The sequence below is a fragment of the Aplidium turbinatum genome, chromosome 8 (genome assembly GCF_918807975.1).
Source record: "Aplidium turbinatum chromosome 8, kaAplTurb1.1, whole genome shotgun sequence".
NCBI classification, from domain to species: domain Eukaryota; kingdom Metazoa; phylum Chordata; class Ascidiacea; order Aplousobranchia; family Polyclinidae; genus Aplidium; species Aplidium turbinatum.
This window is the reverse complement of record NC_137479.1, coordinates 29367450-29382782: the sequence shown is the minus strand read 5'-3', so window position 1 is coordinate 29382782 and position 15333 is coordinate 29367450. Positions and strand designations below refer to the sequence as shown.

The following is a 15333-nucleotide window of genomic DNA, read 5'->3' as shown; positions in this document are numbered from 1 at the left end:
CGAAATGCACAAATAATTATAAAATTTTACATATTAGAACCGTTGAAATGATGTAAACTAACGATATTTAGATCTTAAGACACAAAGCAACGTACCTATCAGATTGAGGTCCAATGTTGTTGTCAGGTTACCTCCATCGTTCTGCGCATGGCAGGTATAGACACCTTCAGTTTGTGGGCCAGCTTCGGGGATTTGCAGAACTTTTCCAAGCTTCATCAGTTGGTAGTCTAGCGTGGTTCCGAGCTCTGTGATTGGCTGGTTGTTGAAATACCAGGTGATGTCGGGCTCAGGGAAGCCAGCGACAGGACAACCTGCAGTGAGAAGGTGAATTATATTATTGACCGTGTCGTGATATCTCACATTGTTACTCATCAGCTGCAGTTGCCGCTGTATATGTAGCCTACTGCCTTCCGCCTTTTGATTAACTGCTGTGCTAGAATAGGCTAGCTGAAGGAACAAAACAGAGATTAACCAAGCAGATACCCCCCCCCCCCAATAGGTATCCTACTCTAACTAGGGGTACCATGTTTGCTAGTGGTTATAAAATTCTTTCAGGTGGAATTGTACCAGTGCCTAAAACTGTATCATCAAGGCAAAACAAATAATTTTTACCACGCTGGCAAAAAACTGATCAGTGTTAAGCCAGCAAGCACAAGACAGGCCTGACAGAGCAATTGCTTCGTTATACGGAGGATCAAGGCACGGCTGGAACAAAGTGGCACTTAAGTTGTTTGCTGAAAAGATTACGAACCGTTAAGCTCGCTCTGGTTAAGAGAGGCCGCTAAACATTGCAACAACGTAAAGCCTTTGTTGGCTGGCTTCTGTGGCTACACAACGAACTTGTCCTCCAAGACAATGGGCGGCATGCTGAAATAAGGTAATTGGCTAATTTGAAATCATTGATATGTGACGAGCACCTTTGCGCTCAAGTACCGGATATAAATGAGATTGCTCTCATAAGGGGTTATGGATCGTCACAGAAAGTAGGAAGAAAAATCCAGCTCCTTTTCTAAGTTCAATCTAAGTTCAATCTGTTCAATCGAACAACGTTTGATCCACATTTGCTACCTCAAGCTAAAACATGCTTCGTAGGACAAACCCCTTGCAGTTTGATCGGCTTAAAAGCGAAATCCTATTTCCGTGTTAATGCTGGAACGTGATCACTAAATTATTTCAAACATTCTTTCTTCTCACCCATCATGACGCTGCTGTTCGTCTTCACGCGGTAGAGCTCCGTGGATATCCCTGTCATCAATAACTCCGGTAATCCAATTGCTCCATCAATGTCAGGAAGAACGTTCAGTTCATCCGAGATTTGTGGAGGATCTGTGAAAGTCAATTTCACAAATAAAGCACATGCGTAAACAAATTACTTTACAGAGTTTGTTTTATCTCGTTGTTAGTTTTCAATCATAGAATAATGATGTTATAAACTGTTGCAGTAGACTATTTAGTTTTATAAAGGTTCGTCTTGGTAGGTTCAACAAGGGACCTCCAACACAAAGTGTTGAGCAACGTTGTCAAACACAACAAAGCAGCAAATATGAAGTCTTTTTCAAATCTACTCAATTTTTTATAAAAAACCTAATCCAATTCCACCCCAGAGGCGGCATCTGCGGAATAGCCTGCAAACTGTTTTCCTAAACCTTCTGACTAAGTAAGGAGTTACTCGTACCAATAAGCACCAGTGAAGAGGCTTGGTAGTCGCTACCAGCTGGATTGCTGGCCTCGCATCCGAAGAGTCCTTGATAGGCCGCAGTAGCCGGGTATATGAGCAGGGAGTTATCCGCCAGGACTTTGGTGTTCTGTCCCAGTCCTGGGCCGTCCTTCCGCCAGACCACATATGGATCCGGGTAGCCTAGACGACAAAAATCTAATTTGAATAAAGTCCTGTTTATGATATAAATACACCAAGACACACAATACGAATGCAAACCAATACTTTTCGATATGAAACACAACACAAAAATATGCTTCTCCATCCATCACCTTCAGTGGGACACTTGATCGTGATCTTTGATCCCAGTTTCGCTCGGATGTCCGATCCTACGATGACTTCTAACTCGTCCGACACAAAGTCCTCCAGCGTCGTAGTGGTGGACGCAATATGCGGAACCTGTGTGACGCTCAGCTCCGTCGTCTGCGAATCTTTCCCGTACCGGTTTGAGGCGACGCAAGTGTACCCTCCAGCATCGGATAATTGAGGATAGAGAAGCCGCAAGGAGCCGTCTTGGAGCAGGTATTGTCTGCGTCGTGCAACAAAACAGCATCTTTACACTCTGCTAGATTTGCATCAATATTAAGCAGTAAGACGTTCCAATGAACACCAGGAAAATGTAATCATGGAACTTTAAAAATGTTTTCCTGAGGAAACGTAACCATGACGTGGTCATGACGCATTGTATGAAGAATACGCAATGTCTCAAAGTTTGACCTTTCAAGTCAGCAAATTAATCAATTACGTTAATTCAACGTCTCAAAACCTTAAATCAATGCAATGGACTGATTTGTTGGCTGAGGTGCAGTCAAAGAAATTGTATGGTAACGGCGTAGCGGTGTTGAGTAGTGTTGGACAAGTGTTAAGGCATCGATTCCCATGTTGAGAAGATTATTTTGTAACAAATTACCATGGCAACCGTGCAATAACTCATTTTACAACTCCAAGTCACGTGCTATATCACTTTCGTCAAAGCGAAGAAATGGAAAAAAGAACATATTTATCCAACTGGTTTCAGATTGCACAAGGACAGACGAATATTTACACTAGGCTCTACGTTGGATCAGATAAGGATCTTTAAATGTTCTACATGAAAGAAATTAATCGTTCTAACATTGAATAAAAACAATCATCTGTGTGCTTTGTTTACTTTTTCATGCTGCACAAAAGCTTAATCCTTACATCAATTTTACAAAGTAGTCCTATTGAAGTTCATTTGAAATTGGATTAACGTACCACGTTAGATAATGAGTTTCAAAATATGCAAAACAATAACGGCAGTTTTTGCGTTGGTTTTACGTCTATTGAAGCAAAGTTAACATCAAAGAAATAAAGTGCAAACTTGATTGACATCAAGCCATCGCTGCATCAAACGATTATGACCGCACAATCAAAGAAATATATTGGGCAAAGTCCCAAGTACGGACGTGGTTAACATGAGGCCATAGGGAGGTATACCCTCCCTGGTAAGCTAAGCGCAAAATAGGTCCCCATTTTGTACTTTGCGTTAAAGTTGTCGTCAACAGAAAGCCCATTTTGGTTATTTTGCTTCTACTGCATCTGCACCTCTCAGCGAACAGAGACAGAAGACTGAGACGAGACTCATCTTTGTTCCAGTTAAAGCATGAAGACCAATGATGTGTGTACACTGTATATATAATTATATATATGGCAGTACTTTGGAACGAAAATAGTAATGACACGCGTATTACCAACAAATGGGCCAGAGGCTTGCCCCTATCATCTGTTCTCGAATTCTTTCCACTAGTGAAGGTGGCCAGTTTTTTTCGATATAGCAATTCTCTTGAACGTAGTTTACATTTATTGCATAAACATTGATTGCAAAACCTAACAACTTAAACACCTCCTGTGCTCCGGGAGTTTGTTGCCGTCTCTGAACCATGAGATGGTCGGCTTTGGGTTCCCGGATGCCTCGCACAAGATTGTTATCCGTTCTGCTCCGGCGACGATGAGACTTCCTCCAACGTAGGTGCTGACAATTCGCTCCAGCTGAAGAGGAGCAAGAGTGGGCTGGGATATGATGGAAGCCCGTTCATGGGCTCCTTCATCGTTCTCCTCAACTTGTTCTGAAAATAATAGATTCTTTTGAGATACTTGAAATAATGATGAGAGCGTATTTAAAAGCAATGTGTAAAACGGAACACAACTGCTTATCTAGCATTTAATTAAACCCAAACCAGGTCTACGGTCTTAAAGTGCAACTGCACGATTGAATTAACATAGGCTAGAATCCATTGCCAAGACATCTGGAACCTGTTGAATAACTCACTTCCTTACAATTGAGGCCCACAGTCGAGAAACCGACCCTTTTCTCACGCTCTCTAGCGCTTCTCTCTCACGCTACCTGGAAGTAGCAAACTCGTCAACGCCACCTAGCGATATGACGTCAGTTGGAGTCGAGACCAAACTAGCCGAGATAGGCTTGGTTGCTACTGAATGCGCAAATTTATAAGGCATCCAATAAGGCATCCATAGTGAAGACGCATCTTTCAGCCAGCATTATACAAATTTAGTTGTTCATGCTTGTGTGCCAGGAGTGGTTTGCGAAACCCATCGCCGAAGGCTAGTTTCGTAGATTACAACAGCCAAACTTGGTTATATCGAAAATATGTTGTATTGTACACCAGCTCAGTGGCCGAGTGGTTTTGCCTTCGGCTCTGGTGCTGGTAGATCTGAGATCGATTCCAGGTCGGGTCAAACCGAAAACTTTAAAAACGGTACCGATTGTGTTCTATCCTGCATAGCGCAGTGAGAATGAGTCGGGTAATAATGTGATAACATCGTAAACCTGATACAAATTAAAAATGAGCCCTGTCGCTAAAAGACCTTAGCTGTTGTAGAGCGACAATAAATAAAACCATAACATTATTATTATGTTGTATTGTACGGTATTGCAGGACATAGTACAGTCGACTATCATGCGATAACGCTTTAGCATTCATTGGGACTGTCTTCGGCGGTGTTGACATCTCCGTTCTATAAAAATAATCTAGATGAAGCTAAAAAAAGACTAGAATAAGCCAAATTGAAGCAGAAATAAAGTAAAAGGATAAACCAACATACAATACTGATGACAAATCACATTACGACACACAAATCGAAAACAAACCAAACCAAAAAACACCAAATCGAAAAATAAAAATAAACGAAACGGTTGCAATAAACCAGGTTAAATCAAGACTAAAATGTTAACACTGGTCTTTGGAACCCAGCATAGTCTCCATCGTCACTGGGATACTTTCTGCGGATAAATGACACAATGCAGGATGGCAGCACGACTCTGTTGGACTTGCCCAGAACTTCTCCATCCAACAGCCACTCCAGCACCTGCCTATAGGCGAGCAGCCTGAATTGCCTGGGAAATGTAACAGCAAGTCGTTTAATAATGAATGGAACAATTACGCAACCAGCTCTTGAAAGGCTGTTGAACAATGAACAGTAAACAAGCTCAAGTGAACGCACTCATAAGAAAAAGAGATGTCAATAGAAATGTAAACCTAATAGCCTACAAGGCAATGAAGGAATATACTTCATATACTGGTTCCACCTATATGCAAATGGATATGTTTTAAGAGCATACTAGATATGCCGGTTATAACATGCAATTGTTACACTACTAAGGTAACTCTACAATACTCCACCAATCTTTTTGACTATTTTATTTCAAACATTGCTGCCCTTCAATTGTTGTGTCCCACGACTTCTCGGATAGTTCATATTCAGACGACAGATAGAAAAATGAAGAATGAGCAGATGCTTCTCTATTTTTAAGTGGGGTAGAAGATGCAACTGGCTTAACCAGACCGGAAAGCAACATTGTTTCAGTGTTCGTGCCCACGGTATTTCGTCCAAACCACGTTTGGGTACCTGTTGAGAACTAATGCTGTAGTAGTGGCACAATAGACTGTAATGAGTAGTTGTAAATAAGCAAAAAGAAACATTTTAACATTGACTGCAGAATCAATCAAACTTTAAAAAAAAGATAGCAGATAAGCACTTATTGATAGGTGACTCACCAACAGATCGCTTTGTAGTCTGCTCCTGTTTTAATGAAACCTGACAAGCCTTGGATTGGAAAGATGCTGTTTCACACCGGGTGGAAACATCCGAATGACACTTGAAAACTCGCAGCTAACCATTTGTTTGTCAACATCCGCATTCCGCAACCTCCAATACCTAATATGTATTGTAAAGTACACTTTTGCTTTATTAACAACCATTGAAGATTATAACGTTTTGAAATTGGTACCATGCCAGTATTAGATGCACTTGAATTGTACATAAGAGATTAATGCAACAGCATTATGCGGTGATTTTGACTACTGGGTAATTTACAAAAAAAGAATGAAATATGATAGAACGATAAACCCCTCGGCCACCACCAGAGATAAAAGAGGACATCACCCGTAACTGAATACAAGCAGCACATTAGATTGAACCTGTAGCATATATTAATTATGTTGGTTCATCAATACAACAATGCAAGGCTACATACTGTCATCTCATCATGCATAGCAACGTCAATGGAATCTTCAGCAGCAGACGGCACAGCTTGTTGAGATGCAGTGGTTTTACTTTTCTTGGTCGAACCCGCACTCATTTCATCATTCATGGCCTACAAAAAATTGACAATTAATATCAGATTACTGTATGTCTCACGCACCTCCTGAACACATATGAAGACCTGGGTAGCACAATTGTAGTTTGGGCAACATTGAATTATGATCAGATTATGAATCCCACTAGCTACATTCTGTAAAAGTTGGGAAAGAAAACAATCTGGACATCAAATTTGTATAAAAAATTGCTAAGCCACATATTCTGAGCCAAAAGTTGTTAATCCCAATTGAGAGATAAAAGGTGTTATGTCAAAGTAAGTACCGACCGTAAGCAACACAGTAAGTTTTGCAACCTTGCTGTTTTGCAAGGTTGTGATCTGTTGTAATTAGACTATATAATAACAGTGGTACCGGTATTACATAACTACTTAATCGTTTTGAGCAGATGGCACATTGTATGTTCATAAAATTTAAAACAAGTAGGCCTAAAAACATTACATAGGATATGCAGCCTATTTCTATAGCTTCTATTGTGTAACTACAAACCTTCACTATTGTCCGCTTTTGCATTCGATGATCTCTATCCAGCTTAGATGCAGTAGCATCAGACGTACCGGTAGCAGAAGTACATTTTATGGTGGGAACAGCAGATTTCTTCAGAATGTAACGTTTGCAAAATCTCATATTAACTTCAAAATAATTTTCAAAATCCTGCTCAAGAAAGTGATTTGAGCAGATAACACTGGTAGGGAAGGGTCCATTCCATTTGCGGACTTGATGAGCAAACTTGCACCAGTTAATTCGCAAACGTTAATCGTTAGGAAAGGCAAAAAATGTCACCTTTGCACCAGAAACAAATTTTGTGTGATAGATAGAGCAAATTTTCACCATTTTAAATGTTTGGCTCAGAACTACAATAATCTAAGAAACGAAGTTGCAAGAGAAATGTTTTGTTTTAAAAGTTTTATATATTTGAACTAAAGACTTGAAGCTTACAAGAATGTCACATAACATTGGTTAAGATGTACCGTACTTTACCTTGCATGGCCTATGACAGCTTTGGTCTGTCCCTTCACCAACAATTTCAATGGATAAGTCAACACACCTGGCTTATTTTTTTCAAAAAGAGCCTATACTACCTGTCTTCACATAAAAAGCACGTGCAACAAGATCGAAGCAGCGAAAAAAAACTTCCTTCCTCTAGGTCTAGGACAAACACAACTAGCTAAACTAAAACTAGTAAAAGACTTGTAAAACCAGTTGTCGCTTCGATCTGACTGACTCCAACTGACGTCATAATCTGCGTGTTGCGCAATGCAGGCGGAACGTGGCCAAAAATACAAGCGCGTGGAAAACCATAGTTTTGATAATTTTTATTGAGATAATTATAGCCTTAAAAAGTAAGGGCGAGGTTGGTATTTATAGATTGAAACATGCTCTTTCAGATAAAGTGCGGTCAAAGTCATCGTGCAGTAGCACTTTAAGGCATTCTTGAATAACATACAAAGCATTTCATGCCAAAATAATAATAACAAAACAACAAAAAATAATAACAAAACAACACTTAACCAACAGAATGTGGCCATCCTTTGACGTGTAATTCCTGCAAAAGCTATAAACACAGCATTCTGTTGTATACAAAGCACAAAATGAAACATATCTGCTACCTTGGAGAAGATGAATAATGTTCTGCAAGTCGGTTGTACCAGGGATCCCAGATGTGCTGCTTCTTGGAGAGATTTGATCCGTGGAGGGATCAAGAAGCATCTCCAGCTTTCCCATGATGGATTTAAAGATGGTATTCCTGGATTCCAAAGTGATTTGTCCGGTTTCGTAACCGGTAGATGTTTCAACGAACTGTTGCAGTAATTCGTTAACCTAAATGAGAAAAACGAGTCAGAATGAAAAATGTATTGCAGTAATCTTACATTCAGAGTGGGATTTTTCATTTGATATTCCGAATAACTTTGTATTCACTTGTTGAAAGTGCCTTGATTGAGCATGATGTATTGAAATTGATGAAGATACATTTTCGAAGTTCAAGCCATTTGGCAACACTTAAAATACTTACCGACTCTGAATTCTCTTCTACTTCGGGTCTTGTCATGAACTCTAGCACCGAGTGAATGACATCGGGATGGGAGATGGTTGAAGCTTGATTAGACACAAACCGCCCTTCAGGGTAGTCATAGATCTCGTCTGTACTGGTTAAATCCGGTTCTACAGGGCTATGTAAGTCCACTTGCAAAACTGGACGAGCAGCCACGTAAGATATCTCGGGGTGAATTAATCGAGGCGGAGGTTCCACGTTAGGGGCTAGAAGGACAGGATGAGGTCGGAAGCGGGGAATGCGGCTTTCTGTTCCGGCAGAAACAACTCGTGGATTGTCGATGTTGTCAAAGGCATCGAAATCATCAAGATCAATCGGAGGAAGATTGTTATAACGAGGTTTAGGAATCCTGGAAGGCGGTTTATTCCCAGGTCTGTCCAATTCCTCAGATATCGGTCGTCTGCGCTGTGGACGATCTAAACAAATTGAAACATACAGGATTAGTTATATTACTTTGTAGATCCCAACTATTTAAACGTCTCAATAAACGTCTACGACAGCAGTGAAGTTTTAAAAATGAAAATTTCAAGTATTACACCTCAAAACTGCATATACTAAATATTTCTGTATATCAGCACCGTTTGCGACGAACTCCCATACAGCAAAATTAGTCATTTTTACATTGATCTAACGTCGACAGACGTTGAATCAATGTAAAAATGACTAATTGTGTTGCCTGGAACCTTTTCTTCTTCCATCTATTAGGTTAACATGCTGTCTGGTATATTTACTTCCTAGTTTTGCTCCTACCAGACGTAAAAAATGACGCATGACGTGTCACGCAATGAACGTCACAATCGCTTACGTTTGGGTAGGCCCCGTTGAACTCTCACGATGGAATGGGCGACGGTTGGGCCAGCAACACACGTATATCGACCACTATCCGGCACTCGAGCGCGTAATATTCTCAAGCTCCCATCGGAAAGGATGGAAACGTGGCCCTCTTTGGCCCGAATCGGCCTGCCGTTATAGCGCCATCTTAAGTCTTCTTTTCTGAACCTACAAAGAAGACAAGCTATCAGTTGACCTAGTTGACTTCTCCAGTGATGTAACTCGCCGCAATGATAAAGTCAGTCGTGAGCTGACATCTTATTTCAAACCGGTCGTTTTTTTTCTTAAAAACAGAAACATACTTTGGAAGCGTTTCAATTGAAAGGGTTAAGACTTTTCTATATTTTTGTGCAAAAGTATAGCCAATAATTTTTGCAAAAATTTCAAAAATTACAAATTTAATTTTTCACATCGATCAATAAAAAAATCTGAAATTTTGTGACGTTGTCTACCTAAAAATTACAAAATGAAAACCGCTGCAATCTAGTTACAATTGGTTGTTCATTCCATCATAGCTTTCGCAGCGCAAACATCACTTTGTCAATAGAAGTTTATTCAAATAGAATCAATTACAACATCTTACTTATCCACTCTGCACTTTATGACTACGATTGTCTTTGGCAGCACTGAGGCCTGTTGACCAATCTGGAGTCGAACCTTTGTCTTCGGTTGTTTCTGGACCACTGTGCCTGATCGTGAACGGATGATTGGTCTCGTGTCAGACGCGCCTGGTGGACAATGAAAGGCGTCATAATGCGTCGATAGTTACACGTAATGACGTCCCGTGTAATGACGTCATACAAATAAATGTCATTGTCCACTAAACAATAAATGCTATTAATACTACAAATAACAGCCTGTTTGACCTTATTAAGATCATCAGAAGGAAATTATTCAAATAGAATCATATTACATATTTATCCTATTTTCATTGTCCACTAACATCGATTACCATTTTGTTGATGATTTAAAATTGTTCTGAAAACTCCAAATTTTTCGAATGATTTATAAAGTCACATCACACACCACACTCACTGCATTTCTTTAAATGACAAGGCATTCTGAGGGGGGGTTTCCGAAGACGGGCACAGCAGCTCATGGGGACGATAGAGGGTTTCACCTGACCGGCCCTGATCTGTCGGCATTTGATTGGCCTGCTTCGAAAGGTCTCTCCACATGTTGCATGGCACTGAAAGCAACATATTCCAGTTCAATGTTTCGCATTGAAAAAGTTAATTCAAATGGAATTACTGCTTTCTAGTTTTTTGAAAAGTTATATCTATTTGTAATAACACGCCAGGTACACAGCAAAAAAGCTTCGTTTCATCTCCCTTGTATAGACGTTACCAGTACCTCACAAATCTCTTATGACACTTCCTCCTTTCAAACCAAACAGAAGTGACTCAATGTTTATGCAGACGTTAAACAAATGCAAGAAACTATTACATTTGTGAAATGTCAACAACCGAATTGAACCTTCTTCAAATACAAAGCCATTTGTTCGCTTTTTCAAACTTCAATCGACCAAGTTTATAGCCACTTTGTGGTAAAACAAACTCCTTTATGCCAATACAATTGTCAAAAGAAAGAAAATTTACGAAGGACATAAAACTCTCATTCAGATTTGGAATGGTCAAACACCAATCAGCTAAGCGGTATAAATTTTGCTAAGTCAGAATTGAGACAGTCTGCAAATTTATTTATTCGGCTTACCGAATGTGATTTTCACACTCAAGGTCTTGCAAAACAATTAGTTTTGATACTTTCAATCTTCAAACGTTTCAGAACGTTAAATAAACCAAAATGAGCATAAAGAAATAACACTCAACGTGAAAGGCCTAACGAGAAACGGTGTTTGTTTTACACTATTACCATTGTAAGGTTATTACTTAAAATTAATTTAACTCCACCACAAGTATGAGACGCTTAGACAAACACAGTTAAAGTACCAGCAAACACAAAAGAACAAAACGTCTCATAATGGCTTTGTTCGAAGCTCCAACGCGTGGGGTGACCTCCATATTGTAGTATAAGGTCTGATATACACGTTTGATAAGGGAGTAGTGATAAGCGAAAACATTTTAAGAACCCTCAGCGAATGTCAGTGTAATACTTCTAGACTCTAGACTAGAGCAATGTTGCACAATTTCTTTGCGAACTAGCAGGCTGGTCGGGAGATTTCTATGACATTCACCACTCAATTTTAAGTTGCTTAATAAACTTTAAAAAAATAACATTCTCGGAGCAAAGTATCTCGTAACTTCTTCTACGCCAAACCGGGGGAGAAGTTACTATTTTTGTAAACGACCCAAACGACAAAACCCGTCATTTGTGCCTTGTATACAACGGCTGGTTTGCTACCTGGGCCACCGTTTAATTTGAAATTTTCAAACTGCTAAGCATTGTCATAGTGCTGACTAGACAGTCAATTTTCAAAACAAAATCTTTTTAAAGCTTCTGATTATCTTGTGTAGCTTTTGTGCTGTTAATGAAAACAAAATATTTTGTAATGACCAAAAGCAACGAAAGTAAATAGTTTCGTGTTTTGTCAAGAGTGATCTTTGGCACAGTGAAAAACAAAAACGTTTTGCACATAACCTCACGGACAGGTCTGAACTGTCCAAGAATTAGTTTGCAAACCAGATATTTTATCATTAACACAATGTCATATGACGTGGTGGGAGAAGACTGTCGAAACATGGGTTATTGACAGAGGGCGAACTTTATTTAACAATAACATCTGAAGTGATCTTTATCCTAAAAATTTAGAAAAAATCACGTTTTTCAAACAAGACAATTGCGAAAGTGTTTGCAAAAGTCAATACCTTTTCTGTAACAATATATGAAGAATAATAGAAAACTTCCGATACGAAGTTATTTGCCTTTCCATTTAAATGTGACAAGGAAGCAATAACTCCTCACAAAGTCGTGGAGTAAACACACAAGGCCTTTTAAAAAGCCGCAAAATTTTATACAATAAGTAACCCTCGTCAATGGGTTATGAAGGTTTTAAACAAGAATGGCTCAAGTAGCCTACACAACATGGTTATATCAGAATGTAAAAAAAATTGATTCTCATTGAGCTGTGCAAAAGCATTTCAAATACAATTCTCCACGGCATTGCAAGGGACTCCAAATTGGGTTCTACGGAATCCCAGAGAGTGTGTGAAAATTATTTTAAGATTATTAATACAATTATATTTCAAGATATATTAAGATTTAGTAAAGTTTGTAAATTTAAAAAAAGATCTAAAAAGTAATACAAAATAATACTAAAGAGAAAATTTGCAAAAATGTCATTCAGTCTTGGTAATTGGAATGAGATCCTTCACTAGAATATGCTGAGAAGCTTTAAATGCCTGGTAAACAGCCTCATTCAATTTTCATGCTAAGAAGCTATACGAGTATGGTCTGTCAAAAGTTAGATCAAGAAAAAAATACAAGTATTCGAAGCAATTTCGGAAGCTCAAGGTCGTGGTGCCAAACATATGGTCATAGACAAAAATTGTTAAAAAAATAAATAATACGTTAAAACTAAGCTGCGTTCTTCTTGGTGTAAAACTCAACTACTGTATTGCAAGATGTTGCACCTGATAATCTGCATCTATTTCAACGTTTTGTCAACCACAGTCGATTGATTTCTTTAAGAAACTAGATCTGATGTAGTAACAATGTTTATCTGATGTCCAGTTTAAAACATTAACGTAAAAAAGACGAATTTCGTTGATTGGATTTTGGACCAAAGATTGAAAACCATTTACCTGTGACCATGAAAGTACAACGTATCTAGGGAGGCAGTTGACCAAGTTGCAGAGTTGTTTAGTTGGCGGCGTCCTCTTCTCGCAGAATCCTTGAGACACCCGCTCCATCTCGCCAGTGGCAAGTTTTTGCATGCATTGTAATTCCCTGTGCTGTACCCCTCGTCCGCATGACCTCGAGCACTGCGATTGAATAAGAAATAATCACAAAGATGCATATGGATAGACATTGTGAAGCACAATCGTAAAAGGTTATGGACACGATGAACAAATAAATTATTTCCAACAATCTTTTGCATCAAAAAATTCGAAATTCGGCCCGAAAATCGGCTCGATCAAGAAATTACTAGTTTTCAACCAGGTTAAGATTACGTCATAAATTAAAGGCTAACATGTTGCGAAATAGTAAACATAAAATACTACCACAGAAATTGGTAATGTTTAATGTGACCTAAATTTGGGAAATAGATTTATTCAATTCAAATTAAGAAGAATCCAAGACTCTTTCTGAACTTACTTTGCTCCAAGGCTGAGCAACCCATTCCGGATCACATGATCTTTGACCACATTCTAGGCTCTCTTGAGGTTTTGGAGGAGGACACATGATGTCTGGCCGTTTTTCTCCAAGATGTTGATATTCATGAAGAGAAGTGGAAGTATAATTTGATCCTTCTGGCATCCTTTTGCAGATTACCGATCGAGTTTGGATGCCTCTTCCACAGGTCACATTGCAGTCGGTGTACGGGCCCAAAACCCAACTGTAAGAAAGAGTTTTTTATACAAATCGTTCGCTACTTTAGGACATTTTCTTCACTAAAATGTAATTTTTTATAATAGCAAAGCAGACCAGAAGCAGTAACTTCAAATGGCAAAATGTCAGTGACTTTGGATAACACCAGTTGCATTGGCTAGTACGACCGTGCCAAACAACCACCATCAGGCAAGAGCTCGAAAATCAATACAGAAATGACAAAGTAAGATCATGAACAACAAACAAGGTTCGTTTTAGTCGCTGAGACTATGCGTTGGTTGCAGCAGTTGGGAAGTGTTGTCTAAACCAAGTAAATCTTTAGCCATATCAACAAAAAACCAAACCTCACAGACAGCAAAAAGTATCTGGTTGTTAACATAAGCAGCCAATGACCGAAATCGCTCTAAATCGATCATTATGCAACGGATACTTCGGTGCATCAAGTCTTTTAAAAATCCAGAAACTTTTATGGCGGTTTGTTGCGCATACTGTGGTTGTCGCAAAGATGTACATTGTACATTTGATGGAGTCTGATTAACAACATTAACCTCAGAAAATTGAGATATTTCGGACACATAGCAAGAAGCAACTCGTTGGAAAATTCAATGTTGACTGGGATGGTGCAAGGCAAACGAACAAAAGGACAACAAAAAATGAAATATTTTGACAATATCAAGCAAATTACGGAAATAAAAAGCATGCCAGAAGCACTAATCAAAACAAAAGACAGAACAAAATGGAGGCAGTTCATAAGGAAGATCACAGCTGATCAAACATGATCAATCTGTTGAAGAAGAAGTACATTTGATGTGACATGTAGCTTACAATCCACACTTAGAGTAGATAAAAAGCTCAAGCCACTTTAAGTGCAAAAGGGTTACATCTGCTGCATGTTTGGTCGATAGGCGATCGAAAGGCGAGTTTGCTTCAAAAGTGACAAATTGTGTTCGTATAGTTTTGTTTGCATAGAATTTCATAGTAACTTGTGGTCTAGAGGTGCTGTTGATTCTACGAACCCGCACACTCGAAAGCGTATGGAATGGAATGTAACAATATTATGATTTTTAGTCCTTTGATGATGGTTCACTTGCTATGTCGTCCTTTCCCAGGGAGCAAATCAATCATTTGTTACATTGATTCAACGTATGTAAACGTTGAATATATGTAAAAAAACAGTATGATTTGCTGGCTCGATTATGTTTATGCCTGGCGGATATATTTACCCAGGTTCAAAGATATACAATTACAATGGTAACAGCGGAACCAAGCAGTAAAATACACGCTCACCCATTAAAAAAACACATCTAGATGGCGCTGAGTAATCATCCCTATACCCTGTCAACCGTGAAATGCAGTCACGTGATAAAACAGTGACGTAAGTGTAAAAATAACTGTAAATAAACCTTTTGTTGTGTGCTTACGTAACTGATTGCAGATCGGAACAACCACACTTTGACTTCAAAGGAAAAGTGTTAAGTTTCAGGAAAAGTTAAAGTCACCCCGAGGTTAAGGCCAAGTGCGTTTCTAAAAGATGAAATTGAACCCTGAAGCTTTTAAGTCAAAATATACAAAGGGTCACTATCCCC

General features: G+C 39.0%; 1 protein-coding gene and 1 long non-coding RNA gene across 2 annotated transcripts in view; both read right to left on the bottom strand.

Moving 5' to 3' along the window:
- LOC145775328 (ADAMTS-like protein 1) overlaps positions 1 to 15333 on the bottom strand; it is an 84792-nt gene that overhangs the window by 3529 nt on the left and 65930 nt on the right. The window contains exons 17-28 of the mRNA XM_082586604.1: positions 13514 to 13754; positions 13000 to 13179; positions 10274 to 10427; positions 9822 to 9966; positions 9213 to 9406; positions 8369 to 8823; positions 7965 to 8175; positions 3582 to 3804; positions 1990 to 2246; positions 1676 to 1858; positions 1195 to 1326; positions 96 to 311 (exon numbers count right to left, since the gene is read on the bottom strand). Of these exons, the coding sequence (XP_082442730.1) occupies positions 96 to 311; positions 1195 to 1326; positions 1676 to 1858; positions 1990 to 2246; positions 3582 to 3804; positions 7965 to 8175; positions 8369 to 8823; positions 9213 to 9406; positions 9822 to 9966; positions 10274 to 10427; positions 13000 to 13179; positions 13514 to 13754 (2591 nt within the window). The remainder of the gene's footprint in view (positions 1 to 95; positions 312 to 1194; positions 1327 to 1675; positions 1859 to 1989; positions 2247 to 3581; positions 3805 to 7964; positions 8176 to 8368; positions 8824 to 9212; positions 9407 to 9821; positions 9967 to 10273; positions 10428 to 12999; positions 13180 to 13513; positions 13755 to 15333) is intronic.
- LOC145775329 (uncharacterized) lies at positions 4403 to 7518 on the bottom strand. The gene is made up of 4 exons (XR_014290145.1): positions 6844 to 7518; positions 6234 to 6353; positions 5755 to 5914; positions 4403 to 5605 (listed from the first exon to the last, which is right to left on the bottom strand). It is a non-coding gene; the product is annotated as an uncharacterized LOC145775329 (long non-coding RNA).